This window comes from Motacilla alba, chromosome 15 (assembly GCF_015832195.1).
Source record: "Motacilla alba alba isolate MOTALB_02 chromosome 15, Motacilla_alba_V1.0_pri, whole genome shotgun sequence".
Lineage (NCBI taxonomy): Eukaryota > Metazoa > Chordata > Aves > Passeriformes > Motacillidae > Motacilla > Motacilla alba.
Window position 1 is genome coordinate 1,818,449 of NC_052030.1, and position 15,418 is coordinate 1,833,866.

The window sequence follows — 15,418 nt, forward strand, 5'->3', positions numbered from 1 at the left end:
CTGGGCTTGGTTGGTTGAGCTTTTGTTGCTGCTGGAGGGGACCAGGCTCTGCTGCTCGTCCCTGAAAGCCTCCAGTGGAGGGATGCTCCCAGGGATTGGTGTTGGGATCAGGGTTCAGACTTGCCTGGGATGCTGTCCCTCTGCAGGGCTTATTCCTTTCCTGTAGTTTGAGTTGGGTTTATGCTTTGGGAAGGGCAGGGAAACCGAGGCAGGGGTGGGGTGGCACCGTCCATGGAGGTTTATTCCAGCCGGGTTTATTCCCAACAGGGAGCTGAGCCCAGCTTTGCTGATGGACTTTTCATCTCCAGGTTGTTTATTTTTGTGAAATAAGTGTTCCTATCCTGGTGAAACCCCGTCCTGCTCTCACTGTTTTATGGAGTTAGTCCTGACACCTCCAGTAGCTTTTAAATGTCTGACCTGGCTCTGGGGTCCATAAATCAGAGTCCTCGTGGTGCTGGGAGGGAGAGCTGGGAATCTGTGGGCTCACAGAGCTCAGCACAGCTCAGCCACCCGCAGAGTTGGGCTGCTTGGGTTCCACCCGAAGCGTGTCCCCTCTGGAATCAGACCTGGGACACCCCGGAGTGGGACAGGAGAGCCCTGACCCTCCTGGGGGAGTTTTCCAAGCCCTCCTGGTGTCTCCTGCTTCCCTGAACTTCTCCCTCTCCCTCCTATCTGCACTCGGAGTTCTTGCAAGGTTTTCCAGCTGGAAAATAATCAGACTCGATGATCTTTAGGATTATTTTCCAACATAAATTATGCCAAGATTCTGTGGAAATCCTTATCCAGCTATTCCCTAAAGGAGCAGGAGGCTGAGGGGCTTAGGGCCTGTCTGTCCTCCCTTTCCTTATCTGTCCCTCTCCTTTCTGGCTCCCTTCTGACCTTCCTGCCTCTGAGGAGCAGCAGAAATAAAGGACAAATCTCTGGATGGGTGTTGAGGTACCACTTAAAATCCACTTTTTTCTTCTCATGCCTTTTGTAAGGAATGCTGAGGTGTCAGTGGGTTTGGGGGCAGGCAACAATGAGCACCTAGAAATGCCAGAGTTCCACGGGATTGCAGGCTGGGGCTGAGCACACACAAGGAATGACAGCCTTTTCCATGGAAATAGCTGGAAATTATCCTGGCGGGAGAAGAGTGAGGATTAAACACTGGGGCTCCTCAGCTCTTTCCTGCGAGCTCAGCAAGTCCCGCTGTAAGGTCGAGCGGGGCTGAAGGACATCCACGGTCCCCTCCAGCTGTGCAACATCTGCCCGTGTGAGCGGCTGGCAGCCCTGGCAGGGACAGGGACCCGTGCCAGGCGGTGCCCACGGTGGCTCTGCCGCCGAGACGGGCACGATGCAGGCACGGAGCTGGGCCGGGGGCAGAGCTGCGCTGCCGTGAGGAGCCCCGAGGGCACAGCAGGGCCGGCCCCTCCCGGGAAGCCGCTGCTCCGCGCTCCCGGGGCGCTTGGGCTGCTTGCGAAGGCTCCTTTGTCCCCAGCAGGCTCATCAGGATCAGTTCGGTGCGGCTCAGCGCCCTGCCCGGACGGTGGCGGTCACCTTGTGGGGGAGAGGGGTCGGGAAATCAGAGCTTGGCAGGGAGAAGGAAGCGGCTCCTGTGGATCCCAGAGAGCCTGGGGAAGAGGGGGAAACTCGGCTGGGAAAGCGGGGTCAGGATGGGGAAGGGATGGAGGGGTGGGAGGGAGGAAAGGGACAGGACCTGTCGGGTAGAAGCGAATTCCTGCTTTCCTCCGTCCTCCCCGAAACTGGAACCTTCCCTGTCCTGCTCCGCTGCCCGAGCCCCGGGAGGCGGTGCAGCCCGTCCCGGGGTCCCGATCCAGTGTCATTTGCAATTAGGGCATTAATTAGCCCTTGAGGATGTGACCCTGTGGCGTTTAACCCTTTGCAAGCTGCTGCTGCTGCTCTGCAGGGCCGAGTCACGGCAGGGGAAGGGCCAGGGGTTAAACCCATCGGTTTGGGTTATGGATCTCGAATTGTTTTATCCCTAATTCGCTGCTAAAAAGCCCAGCCTGGGGTCAGCAGCGTTCCTCACATGAGGATTAACGTGCCCAAGTGGCACTGGTGTCCCTGCCCTGCTCCTCAGATCCCTGTTTGTCCCCTCTGCGGGCTGGAGGGAGCTCCCGGCAGAGAGGGGCTGGAGATGCCAATGCTGCCCTGAGCATGGGGAGAGAGAAGATTGTTTTCTTGCCATGGCAGTGCCTCCAGCAGAACATGTGCCCTCTGTTCTCTGCCTAAAACTCCGATTTTAAAAAGGAAAAGAAGGCGCTGGCTCGATGCGAAGCGTCAGGGCACAGTCCTGGAGAGAAGCGTTCTCCAGAGCATCTGAGAAACGCGCGGGGAGCGCGGGGAGGCTTTGGGAGCAGAAGTGACAGAAGCCAAGCGTGGCTTGTAAGAACAAGGGTCCCATCAGGAGGCAATGGGCTGTGACTCCCCGAGCCCTGCGAGGGCTGTTCCAGCCGTGCCCAGCTGCACGAGGCTCCCCCGAGGGCGGGATGAGCTCCGAGGGGCTCTCCCGGCGATGGTTTCCCTCCGCCGGAGCAGTTGGTGCGGGAGCGGGGCTGGGCTCGGGGGAGGGCGAGCGTCGCCTCCTTCTCCCCGTGCCAGGCTGGAAATATGGGGAGAGGAGGAGCTGAGCGCTGATCCCTGCAGCCAGCCTTAAAAGCAGTTGCCTTTGGAAGCGTTTTCCTAACTCGGGGGAAGGGGAGCTGAGCGGCCTCTTCTGATCCCTGGCTGCTGCTCCTGGAGCCACCTCGGAGCGACAGCACCTCGGGAGCAGGCTTCCTCCCGGACAGGGCTGCCCGTCCCCTGTCTGCTTCTCACCCGGCAGGTTGTGGGATGCTCTGGAGAGCACACTGAGGGGATCCCGAGCCGGCGGGAGCCAGGGCCGAGCCCCCGCGGTGTGCCGGCCTTGCGGGGTGGGCAGAGCGGGCGGCGGCCGAGCCGGGCTGCCCAGCACTGCCCTGCCCAGCGGCCCCTGCCGGGGCTCCCCGCTCCCCCCGCGCCCCCGCCGAACAGATGGTGCCGATTTTCGCAGGGGGGGGTGGAGGGAACAAAGCCCGGAGCGCTGCGAGGCTGCAGCCTGGCTCCCAAACGCAGCCCGGGGGGTGACATCTGTGGGGACGGGGTGCCTGCGCCGTGCCCGGCCCCGTGCTCAGCAGGCACTTGCGCCTGCCCTGCCTCACTTATCTCCCTCCTTTGTTGGTTTTCCCCCTCCTTTCCAGATAAAGAAGCCCGCGCACCGTCGGCGGGGATGCCGGTGAAGGGAGCCGGCTGCCTCCCCCTCTGTGCCCGGCGCGGGACCCGCGGCTGACTGGAAGCTGGAATGTTTCCCACTCCGGGCGATGCCCAGCCCCGCTCCTAGCCTGCCTTCCCAGGGGTGACATTCCCGGTGTTCTGCTGTTCGGAGAGCAGTGCCGCCGAGCATGCCGCAGGAAGCCCCTCGGCAGCCGAAGCCCAGGGCAGTTTTCCAGTGAGTCCAGCTCCACGAAAGCCAGAGTTGCCCCTTCCCACCCCGGCGTTGGGAAGCGCCTCGGACAGCGAATTCCCCTGCGCCCAGCGGGTGTTGAGGTCCTGGAGAGCGGGCTGGAGGAGGGGGCTGCCATGGAAGAGAATGTGTTCAGCGTGCAGCAGATCCAGCCCAACGTCATCTCGGTGAGGCTCTTCAAGCGCAAGGTGGGCGGCCTCGGCTTCCTGGTGAAGGAGCGCGTCAGCAAACCTCCCGTCATCATCTCGGACCTGATCCGGGGCGGGGCTGCCGAGCAGAGTGGCCTCATCCAGGCTGGGGACATCATTTTAGCCGTCAATGGCAGGCCCCTGGTGGACATGAGCTATGAGACGGCGCTGGAGATCCTGAGAAGCATCGCCTCCGAGACCTACGTGGTCCTCATCCTGCGCGGCCCCGAGGGCTTCACCACTCACCTGGAGACCACTTTTACGGGCGACGGGACGCCCAAAACCGTCCGCGTCACCAGACCCCTGTGCCCCGCTCCCAAGGCGGTTGACTTGTCCAACCCAAGCGCTCCCAGCAAAGAGCAGCCGCTGCCAGCAGCCATGGGATCGCTGTGGAGCAGGGAAACGGGGAAGGACGGGGAGCCCGTGGTCCACGTTAACGGCCTCGTTCCCGGCAGCAAAGGGCCGGGAGCCGGCAAGGGCAAGGACGGGGCTTGTGGTCACTCCTGCCTCAACGGTGGCGTGGAAGACAACGAGCTGCTCAAAGAAATCGAGCCCGTCCTGGACCTGCTGAAGAGCAGCAGTAAGGACAGCGATGGAGATGCGCCCTCCAAGGTAGAGACACGGGATATAGAAGTCCAGGTGGACTGGTAGGTCCCTAAATACATTTTTTACCTTTGGTGGAATGTGCTGGTTTTGGCTCCCCGAGGTGTCGGCGAGCACCTCTCCACAGCTGGCTGCTGCCTGGCACAGCAGGGTGGAGATGGAGAGGAAGGGATGAGAAAAAGGGGGAAGTGGTCGGTGAGGGGAAGATGAAAAATTGGGAGAAGATTGTGGAAGAAAGATGTAAGCATGGGAAATTGGGGAGATTGGGAATAATGTCTCATGGAAGGCTGAGCTGTGTGATGTGGTGGATCATGGGCTGGGCTGGGTTAAATCTCTGCTCCATGTTCTCAATTTCATTCGTTTTGAGGCAAAATCCCGTGCCTCAGTTTCCCCACCTGCCAAATAAGGTCCAGGGTATTCCTGTCCTTGCGGTCCTGCTTTAGAGCTCTCCAGTTGGAATCTGCTTTAACTTTAATGGGAGAGGAGGCAGGAAGGTCGGACCAGCAGGGCACGGTGCTTCCCAGGAGAAATGAACTTCCAAACCTTTTGGGAGAGGGAAGGAGAGCCCCAGTCCAGCTCCATCTGAAGCCAAGAGAGGGCGAGGGCAGTGGGACCAGCCTGGTGGGAACGGGGGAGATGTTCTCTATGGAGAGCTCGGGATGGCCAATCCTTGTGGAAATGCCAGGATGGATCTGCCCCTGCTCCTCCTAGAGCCAGATCGCAATTTCAGGATTTGTGTGCAAGGGTGGGGACGTGAACAAGTCTTGTCCCTCATCCCGTTGAGGAGGGGGAAGGGGCACAGCTCCTGATTTTCCTCAACGTTTCCCTGAGCTGCAGCGCAGCGCTCCGGAGCCGGAGCAGCTCCCCGGGGCCCTTCCTGCTTTCCACAGCTGTTGTTGGTAGCCGGGTTTTTTCAGTCCCATCTCCCTCTCCTCCTGACCGTTCATTAACACTGTTGGGTTGCCTTTTCCTGTTGCTTTTCCCCAAGTCCCCAAACACATTTTAGCAGTGTCAAGTGCCGCAGCAGGTTGTGGCTGCCCTCGCTTATTGACTGGCTGGAAAAGCCCCGAGGGTTTGCTGGAGCTGCAGATCTGTGGCTCGGCCACGGGAAGATCTGCAATGCCAAGTTCTCTGTAATTTCAGGTTCTCTTGCTGTAGACACTTCTTAGGAAAAGAAAAACATTGTGTTCCTTTTTCTTTATCAGTAACAAGAGGGGAGAGCCACAGCGGGGTCCCCCCCATGGGCTCCCAGCCAAGGCTGAGCTCCCGCTCGCTCCCACCCCAATCCCACCCACACCCTCTGTGTTTTCCACCTTCCTTGTTTTATTTTCAGTTGTTTTCATGCCGTTCCCGCTCTCCCAATTTATTCCTGTTTCCTGTGGAGGACACGGTACTCAAAGCTTGTTAGGGTGCTCACACTGAGTCAGAGAGAGGGAAAAAATATCTGCTGGGCTCGGTGCCGGTGTCTGGGTGCCCTTCCTGCCACCCCCTCCCCACCACAGCTACTCTCCAGGCGTTGTTCACTTTTTGAACAAGAATTGTTCAACAATTGTTCAATTGAATTGTTGGGATTTGGAAAATTCCGAAATCTGCTGTGCAATGGGAAGTGATTTAACCCCCCAAGCTCAGGACGCTCTCCAAAAAACTCGTCTGGACTGTGCATGCTTTAGTCCCATCCTGGGAGAGCCTGGTTTAAGAACTGAGACATTGAGAGGGTCAGGACTGGATACAAAATGTGTAGGGAGGCTTAAAATGCCCTCTGGTTTAGCTCAGGGACCTGGGGGTCACCGCCCAGCAAAGCCCCCAGAAGACACAATCCCAAACACTGGGATTGAACACAGGCAGCCTCACCCCTCAAACCATGTCCCCCATCCCAGCAGCAGCAGGATCTCCAAGGAAATTCTGCTCCAGCCGTGGAGAGGGATGGAAAACGTGATTCTACTCTGAGGAGTCTCTTTTATTCAGAGATTAAACAGAAATGCTTTGATTTCGTTTTGATTCCACTAAAACTGGAGGATCTTGAAGCAGCAAAGTGGGGACTTCACCAAAATCTCAATTTTTTTTTTCAATATCAGAATAATTTTTAAAAAAAGTCTTTGTAATCTCTATACCTTGGGGAGGAAAATCCACTATTCAGTCAAATTCTCCTGCTTGATGAAAAGCTGCAGCCTGGCTCTTGTGGAAGGACTCGGTGTGAGGGAGAAGACCCAGGCTGGAGCAGAGAAGTGGGAAAGATTCACTGCAGGGAGGAGCTGTCAGGAGCTGCTGTGCAGGGCAAAGGGCACTTCTGTGGGATCGGGCTGGGGATGATTCATCTCCTCAGCTCGGCTCACACAGAGCCAGGGCATCCTCAAGGTCTCCTGCACTCCAAGTTTTCTTGGATGGCAGAAGTGCAGAAAGGTCAGGGAACAATGGGGAGTGGATAGCTGGGGAGAGAGTTGGTCAGTGCCAAGGAAATGCCAAAAAAGCCCCAGTGAGCCGTGTCAGATGGATGCGGCTCAGCCCTGACTTCTCCAGGCAGGGACAGCGCAGGAATTGAGCTCTGCCTACACCCAGGAGGGGGCAAAACCTCGCTCAAGGTTGAGCTGGACACCTCCAGCCTGGCCTGTTTGGCTGTTGATCCAGCTGGAGATGGTGGGTTTGGGATGGATCCTGCTCTGTCTCTCTGCCTGTTGATCCAGCTGGAGATGGTGGGTTTGGGACGGATCCTGCTCTGTCTCTCTGCCTGTTGATCCAGCTGGAGATGGTGGGTTTGGGACGGATCCTGCTCTGTCTCTCTGCCTGTTGATCCAGCTGGAGATGGTGGGTTTGGGACGGATCCTGCTCTGTCTCTCTGCCTGTTGATCCAGCTGGAGATGGTGGGTTTGGGACGGATCCTGCTCTGTCTCTCTGCCTGTCGATCCAGCTGGAGATGGTGGGTTTGGGATGGATCCTGCTCTGTCTCTCTGCCTGTCGATCCAGCTGGAGATGGTGGGTTTGGGATGGATCCTGCTCTGTCTCTCTGCCTGGTGCTGACCTCCCCAGCCTGGGCGCTTTGTCGGAGCGGATCTGGCTCAGGGAGCTGGGACAGCATTCCCAGGGCAGGATGGAATGGCACAAGGCTGAGCTTGTCCACAGGGAGCCAAAAACTTCTTGCTCAAGATGGGCTTTGGTAAAACCAATTCAAACTACACCTGATGGTTTGGGCTTCCAGCTCCTCTCTCCAGTGTTACCTCCAAGGAAAACTGGAAGGGAGCCTACCAGAGAGATGGAGAGGCACTTCTTATAGGAGTGTAGAGGGACAGGATAAGGAGAATGGATTCAAAATGGGCAGTGTTAGGTGGGATATTGGGCAGGAATTGTTCCCTGGGAGGGTGGGCAGGCCCTGGCACAGGGTGCCCAGAGCAGCTGGGGCTGCCCCTGGATCCCTGGCAGTGTCCCAGGCCAGGCTGGACAGGGCTTGGAGCAGCCTGGGACAGTGGAAGGTGACCCTGCCGTGGCAGGGGGTGGCACTGGACGTTGTTTAAGGTCCCTTCCAATCCCTCCTGTGATTGATTGATTGATTGATTGATTGATCCTAAGTTTGCTTTGGGAACACAATCAGTTCCTCTCCATCCCCTGCCCCCACAATCTGCATTCCCCAAGGGAATTCTCCTTGCTGGCTTCTCCTCCCACCCTGTGCCCTCGGGCTGTGTCCATGGAGTGACCACAGCTGCTCCTCAGCTCAGGCCATCTGCAATCAGAAAAGGGAGCACAGATGTGGGGCCCAAGGTATGATGAGAGCTGGCATTTCTGCCATGAGGCTCACCGTGGGCTAGGAAGCAAAAATAGAGTTTGATTCACTCCCTGCCAGCGAACCCAGGTCTGTTTTTCCCTCAGAGCTCTGGGGAGATTGTCAGGTCCCATCTTCCCTCCTTCTTCCCCCCCTCCCCACTGAGTTGCCAGGGTTTATTTTCCTTCCCAGGTCTCTTCCATGACATGAGCAGCATGATGGAAACATGGCAGTTTCAGTCCAAGCAGCAGCCCCGAGAGGGAGAAGTGTGCTGAGAGCAGGAATTCAGTTCAGGAAAGGTTTCAAGGTTTCAGGATCCAGCTTGCCTTGGAACAAACCCCATAATTTTTCAGTTCCTGAAGAGAAAATTCTCTTCCTCCCACCATCCTCAGGATCACCAAAATCTCTTTGTGCTGCTCAAAAGATTTCATTTGCATTTTTGATCTGTCTTCATTCTTCTGCACTTGGACACAAAACTTTAAAACCTCAGAAAGGAGAAGATTCCCTGGAATTTCCACGTTTGTGCCGTTCTGGAGATGGATGCAGGGAGCTCTGGCAGGGAATGGGCTTCCCCTGCTCCCCTGGCCGAGGCTTCTTCCCCATCACTCTACACCATGCCTGATCCACAGAGGCATTTTGTGCCTGGAGACCACATATTCCACCCAAATATACTCCAGTATGCCCAAATATATCCCATATTCCGCCCAAATATACCCCATATTCCACCCAAATATACCCCATATTCACCCCAAATAAATCCCATATTCCCCCCCAGATTAGTCCCATATTCCACCCAATGTATCCCATATTCCCCCCCAAATATATCCCATATTCCACACAAATATACCCCATATTCCCCCAAATATATCCCATATTCCACCCAAATATGTCCCATATTCCCACCCAATGTATCCCATATTCCCCCTTAATATACCCCATATTCCCCCCAAATTAGTCCCATGTTCCCCCCAAATATATCCCATATTTAAGCCCAAATATACCCCATATTCCCCCAAATATACCCCATATTCCCCCACATATATCCCATATTCCACCCAAATATGTCTCATATTCCCACCAAATATATCCCATATTACCCTTTAATATACCCCATATTCCCCCCAAATATATCCCATATTCCACCCCAAACACACCCCATATTCCCCCAAACCCATCAGCCAGTTCCCAAACCACCCTTCACGGCTCAGCCCTCTGCTGCTCCTGGCGTCCCCCGGTCCCCTGCCCTTGTCCCCGTGTGTGAGCCCAGCAGCCAAAGCCCTGTCCCAGGTGTGACCCCACAGGAGGTGCAGGTGTGGTTCCCAGCGCACCTGAGCTGTTTTGTTCCTCTGGCCAGGCTGGGATCCTCCAGGAGCTCATTGGGAAGGGCTGGGAAGGGGCAGGAGCCGTTGCAGCTTGGTGCTGGTTGGATTTTGAGCCGTGCTGGTGGCACTTTGGGATTGCCTGGATCTGCTCCCAGGTCTTTCCATGTCAGTGCCTCCTCAAAGGCATTTGCCAGCCTCATATTTCACAGACTCCCTGAGGCTGCAGCTTGCTCGGCTCATTAGTCCCCGATCCCAGTGCTGGGCACACATCCCTGACTTTCTGAGGCCGCAGGATCTTCTCCAGATCATTCCACAGGTTCTTCCCGAGGCCTTTGTCCTCCTCCCTCCGTGCTGTCCCAGATCCTCTCTCCTACTTGTTCCTTGCTTGGATCACCCTGCAGTTCCCACCGTCCCTGCTGCCTCTCCTGGGAGTGCATCCCAGATTTTGGAGTTATTCCTTCCTCCAAATTCCCACCTCCTTCCTGAGCTCTGCTCCATCCTCTGCACCCTGCAGATCCCTTCTTCTGCCCCACCCCTCTCCCTCTGCTCTTGTCCCAACCTTGCTGAACCCCCCCGCCTGCAGCCAGCACCTTTTCCAACTGCCCCAGGGAAGGAAGCAGGAGAATTTTAATTCAATTAATTTAATTTGATTAATTAAAATTAATTAAGCCAGGGAATTTTAGTTTCTGCCCCTCTGGAGTTGTTTTCCATGGGGCAAAAGAAAGGTGAGGCAAGAGCTGCCTATCCCAGCCCCAGGCACCGGAAGGAGGAGCACTGCAAGTGCAGCCATTCCCGAGGAAAATCAGGGGATGAGGTAAGAGGAAGGAATTTCTCTCCCGAGGTGTGAGCTTCCCACAGAGCCCCAGGCTCAGGTTTTCCAGGAGAAGGAGAAGCCGGCCCCTGGTCCCAGCGCAGAGTGATGTTATCAGTGTCACCAGAGCAGTCACAGGAGGTGTGGGCACTGCCATCCTCACCCATCCAGACTGGGTGGCAGCAGCCAGGGCTGTCTCTGCTCCCTGCCTGGGAAGTCAGAGAGATCCTTCTGCCAAGGAAATTCAAAGGAGCTGAGTGACAAACTGACAAACTTCCCTTTCCATCTTTTTTTTTTCTTTTTTTTTTTTTTTCTTTAATTTCTTTTTGGAAAAGCTTTGGAGAAATTTCTGAAAGGGCTGTCTCAGCAACTTCCATTCTGCTTCATCACTCGGAGCACTGCAACATCATCAAATTAGTCAAAAGAAAACAGTGGTGCCTCTCATTTCTCCAAACAGCCAGATGCTCTTTCCAAGGGGAGGCAGCATCCCAGGCTCTGCCTGGCACCAGTGGGGGAGGGCAGGATTCCTCTTTCCTTTTTAAAGTCTCAGATTTGGCTTTCAGATCACAAAACCCCCTCAAACAGGGGTTTGGATCTCTCTGCATCCAAGAGATCTGGCCAAGAGCGTGTGATGGATCTGGGAGTGCTCAGAGAGGGATCCTGGATCCTGGATCTGGCTTTTGGGAGAGTTCATCCAGCCAATGGCTTCCACCTTCAGCACTGCTTCCAGTTCCCCAAAGACATCAAAGTGGGGGTTACAAACATCTCATGGGATGGTTTGGGTTGGAAAAGACCTTAAAGCTCACCCAGTCCCAGGACACCTTCCAGTGTCCCAGGCTGCTCCAAGCCCAATGTCCAACCTGGCCTGGAGTTCTCCAAGAAAAGCAGCCAGCTCCTCTCTCCCTGTGGCTCTCCCAGGGCAGATCCCTGGGGATGTCCAGCCTGGCTCCCCCGAGGGAGCTGTGCCCCCCCAGTGCCCACCAGAATGGCTTTTGGGGCTCTCCTGTTGATAAAATCCTTTTGGGAACATTGCCCAGGGGCTGAGCTCGGGCACGGAGTTGTGGCTGTCCCCTCAACCTGCTCGAGCTGTGAGTGACATCCTCAGGTCACCCTGTGCCTCTGGGGGCTGCAGCAGCCACGGCAAGAGAGGAAAATAACTCATCCCAAAAATCCTGTTCCTGTCCCAGCTCACAAACAAGGCCCTTACAAGCGGGGGCCAGGAAATATCTGTAAAATGAAGCAATTGATGGGTTTTATTTTTATTCCCCATCTGTGCTCGGACTGGGGTGAGGCTCTGGCTGCTCTCAATGGGCTTTTCTCTCCCTGCCTCTCTCCAAAGAGACAGAGCCGGATCCTTCTGGGCAGCCTCATCCGGGGGAGGCTCAGGGCAGCCCCTGGCCAGGCACAGCACCAGGAACACTCCCAGGTCACTCTGGTGGCTTTGTCACAGCCACGCTTGGCTGTGCTTTCCCAGCAGGGTCAGCCCCTCAGTGCTGTGCTCATGCAGCCATAAATCCATGGGGAGGAGCAGCAGGAATGCAGCTCCTGCCACACCTGCAGGCACGCAGGGGATGCGGAGCAGCCGGGTGATTCCCACCTGGATGTCCCTGTCCCTCAGCAGGGGGCACCCCACTGTCAGCTGGTGCTCGAGGCCAAGGAATGGGAGCAATCCCTGCTCCAGCAGGCCCCGGAAATCCCAAACCACCCAAATTAATACCCAGTTTCATTCGAGATCTGGGATTTCTCCAGCTGCCACCATTCATGGCTTTGCTGCTGTGCACACAATGAGATCCCACGTTCCAAGGCCTCAGCTGCTGCTGCTGATGGTGGGTGGATCCCTCTCCAAGCTTCCCTCGTGCTGGCACTTGCCCTGCAGACCCTTTCCAGGTACCAGCACCTTCTGGAGGTGCCTGTGGGGTCTCTGGCTGACCCCAAACTTCTCCTGGAGAGGCCCTGTGGTTTTCCAACAGGTTCCTTCTGCGAAGTCCCAAGTTCCAGGAGAGCCAAGGGATCTCCTCGTTATGGATTCAGTGCTTCTGTCTGGATTTTGGGCCCGTTGTGAGGAGCAGCTGGGGCCTGTCAGCTGCTGGAGCTTCAGGAGCTCGGTGGCCCCGTGCTGACCTGGCTCTGTGTCCCTGTTGGACATTGCCCTTTTCTGACCCAGAGATGGGGCAACTGAGAGGTGTTTTAAAAACTTTTATTCCATTTTCAGTCTCATGGGAAGGGTGAGGCAATACAGATGTTATAACTCATGCCATTACAATCAGAAGGTGACTATTTCCTAATTATAATACACTGTAAGAATTTCTTGACCTGTCAGCTTTAGCCACACCGTGCTGTAAATGCCTTAAAGCCAATCATCTAAAATAACCCCTCATGTGTCCCACTGCAATGCATCTTTCACAGTTTTATTTCTCCAAAGTATCCAGTGTTATTTGTGAGGCCATCCTGTGAAACTTGTTTCCAGCTCCGTTTCTCTCCCAACAATGTCTGTCCCATGCCATGGCATTCCTAACTCAGCATTTCTCATCTCCAGGTTTGCACGCAGATGCACACTGTGTGGGCCTTCTGTCAGGTTGGGAGAATTCTCTCCAAATCCATTTCCCACAGTCCCCTGGCACGCTGGGATCAGGGCAGGAGGGCAGGGATGTGCAGCCGTGGGAATGAGAGCTCTGCAGGAGATTTAACAGCTGGGCTGGCTCCGAAGGGACAGCCAGGCTGGCTGTGCTTTCATCCTGCTAATTCCCTGCCTGCCTGCCTGCTGGGGATTACTGGGATGGAGGCAGACTGGGCAGGACACCCTGAGCTTGCCCTCTGGATTGGGCACAGAGGGGTTGCGTGGCTGCTGGCTGTCCCTGTCCCCAGGATCCTTGTGCAGCCCTGTGGATTCTGGGATCTGCCTGGATCACCACTCCCTGCAGCAGAGATTGGGATCTGTTGCCTTTGGCTGAGGTGCTTGGGTGGGGTTTCTTAAAAGCTGTGTTTTATCTGATTGAAACCCGTTGTCCTCCTAGGAGCCAGGTCACCAGGGAACAGCTTTCATGGCCTGGGGGGCACAGAAATCCCAGGAAAAACAGGTCCTTGGGCACCTGTGCCTCCTCACTTGCACCAAGGTGGCCACTTCCCAATGTTTGGAAGGTGGCCAGAGCCCAGGGAAATATTTTGGCAGCTGAGCATGGCTCTGTAAAAGCAGAAAAATGACAGAAAAAGCACAGGGAGATGCTCTTTATATGAAGTCTTTTCCTTAAGCTAAAGGAGTTCAAGGACTGTGAAACTGAATTTATTTGTATTTATTTGTCTTCCTGAAATTGAATCAGGAGCATCCTGTTAGTGTGATTTATGCCTTGGGTGCAAGTGTCCTACTTTGGTCAGTGCCCAAACCCTGCCACCGTTAATGAGAATTCTCATTATTGATTCAGTGGCACCTGGAAGGCTTTTAAGGACTGACAGCAGGAGCAAAACTATTCCAGAGGACATTTCCTCAGTGCCTGTGCCCATCCTGACCCGTGCCCCTGCTCTGCCCAGCCCAGGAGCCCCTTCCCTGGTGGCCTTGGTGGTGCTGGTGACAAAGGTGCCCCCCCGCCTGTCTGAATGTCACCTCTCTAAACCCCGTTTGTTTTCTCCTTGACGAGGGCTCCCCTGGCTGAGGTTTTGCACCAGCTCAGGTGGAATTTCAGAGCCTCTCCCACACCCCAAAATGTGTGTGGTGCAGTGAGCTACACCTGAGCTGCACCTGAATTACACCTCAGTTGCACCTGAGCTACACCTGAGCTACTCGGTGTCACCACCCGGGCCGGGGCAGCCAGCACAGGGATGTCCCCAGTGCCCAGCCCTCCCCTCATCCCCCAGCTCCAGGGACAATCCCTCAGTTTGCTTGGCTGAAATCCCTTCCACTCCCAGCATCTGGAAAGGTCAGGAAGAGGAGGGAGAGCTCCTGGGAGCCTCCTGTTTGTTCTGGGGTGATTTTTCCTCTTCCCTGCTCACGAGCGCCGAGCTGCTCTGCAAACTCCTTCTGCCACGAGCTTCTCCAGCCTCCCTTCCCCATCTCCCAGGGCTGTTTCCCCAGGGTTCCAGCCGGGGTTTTGGGGTGTAGAGGCTCTGGTGTAGAGCCAGTGTGGGCACAGGGCATTCCTGAGGCTCTGAGGTGGAGCTCCCATGGTGGTTGTGTTTCCTCACCTCGGTGATTCATCGCCCTGGCCGAGGCTCTGCCTTTCCTCCCTTCCCACGGGGCAGTGGCCAAGGTTGGGCTCCTGTGGGAAGCAGCTGGAGCAGGACCTGTGCCCGTGGTGCCAGCGCCCCAAAAGGTTTTTAACCCTTCAGTTTCAGGGAAGGGGAGAACAATCCCCAGAAAGCTTTGCCGGCTCGGATGGAGAACGATCGTGTCCCGGGGGACCTGTGGGGGAAGAGCAACGTCCCCGTGGTCCTGAACAACCCCTGCTCTGAAGCACAGCAGGTAAGAGGCCATGGCCGGGGCTGCTTTGGGTGGGAAAACCAGAATTGCCAGGGTTTGAGGGAATGTGACCCATCCCGGTGGGTTCTCACAGCACAGGGACAACACGTGACCCCAAAAGCTGCAGGTGATGGATCCCAGAGCCCGCTTGGGCCAGGAGCTGAAGTGGCCGTGGTTCAGGCAGGGAATGGAGGTCACTGGAGAATGATGCTCCTCTTCTGACATGGGATGGGAGCCCAGCCAGGGAGCAGGACGCCGAGGCCTCCCTGGGGAATGTGATCCCTTCTGGTGGCACAAGGCCAAGCTGCATCATTAAAGTCCTTTGGATTCATCTGATGGTAATTCAATAGAGCACTCCAGATAATGCCTTCCACGGTGCCTTTTCATCTCCTCACACTCCACGGCCATAAATTCTCAGGCTTCCTTGCCAAGAGGAGATTAACTCCACGTTTGTAGCAGAGCCAGAGACGTCAGGCAGACCCAGCCAGGCCACCAAGATCACCTCGGGGAAAACACGACGTGCGTGAGCTCTGCCAGTGCTTGGGCAGAAGGATCTCCCTGATGGGATTATCCAGGGCAGGACCTGGGGGACCAGACTGGAGATCACCTCCCTGCCATGGCAGGGACACCTCCCACTGTCCCAGGCTGCTCCCAGCCCTGTCCAGCCTGGCCTTGGGCACTGCCAGGGATCCAGGGGCAGCCCCAGCTGCTCTGGGCACCCTGTGCCAGGGCCTGCCCACCCTCTAAAGGAATTCCTTCCCAAGATCCCATCCATCCCTGCCCTCTGGCAGTGGGAGCCATTCCCTGTGTCC

The 15,418-nt window shown here is 56.1% G+C and overlaps 1 protein-coding gene across 9 annotated transcripts in view; it reads left to right on the forward strand.

Moving 5' to 3' along the window:
- NOS1 (nitric oxide synthase 1) overlaps positions 1–15,418 on the forward strand; it is an 84,653-nt gene that overhangs the window by 30,974 nt on the left and 38,261 nt on the right. For 8 of the 9 annotated variants that reach the window (XM_038152575.1, XM_038152577.1, XM_038152580.1 and 5 more), the window contains 2 exons: positions 3,219–4,316; positions 14,477–14,609. In XM_038152575.1, coding sequence (XP_038008503.1) covers positions 3,598–4,316; positions 14,477–14,609 — 852 coding nt within the window. In that variant the 5' untranslated portion in view covers positions 3,219–3,597. Of the gene's footprint in view, positions 1–2,696; positions 2,825–3,218; positions 4,317–14,476; positions 14,610–15,418 lie in introns of those variants that run through there. The other variant, XM_038152579.1, reaches the window with a different exon arrangement.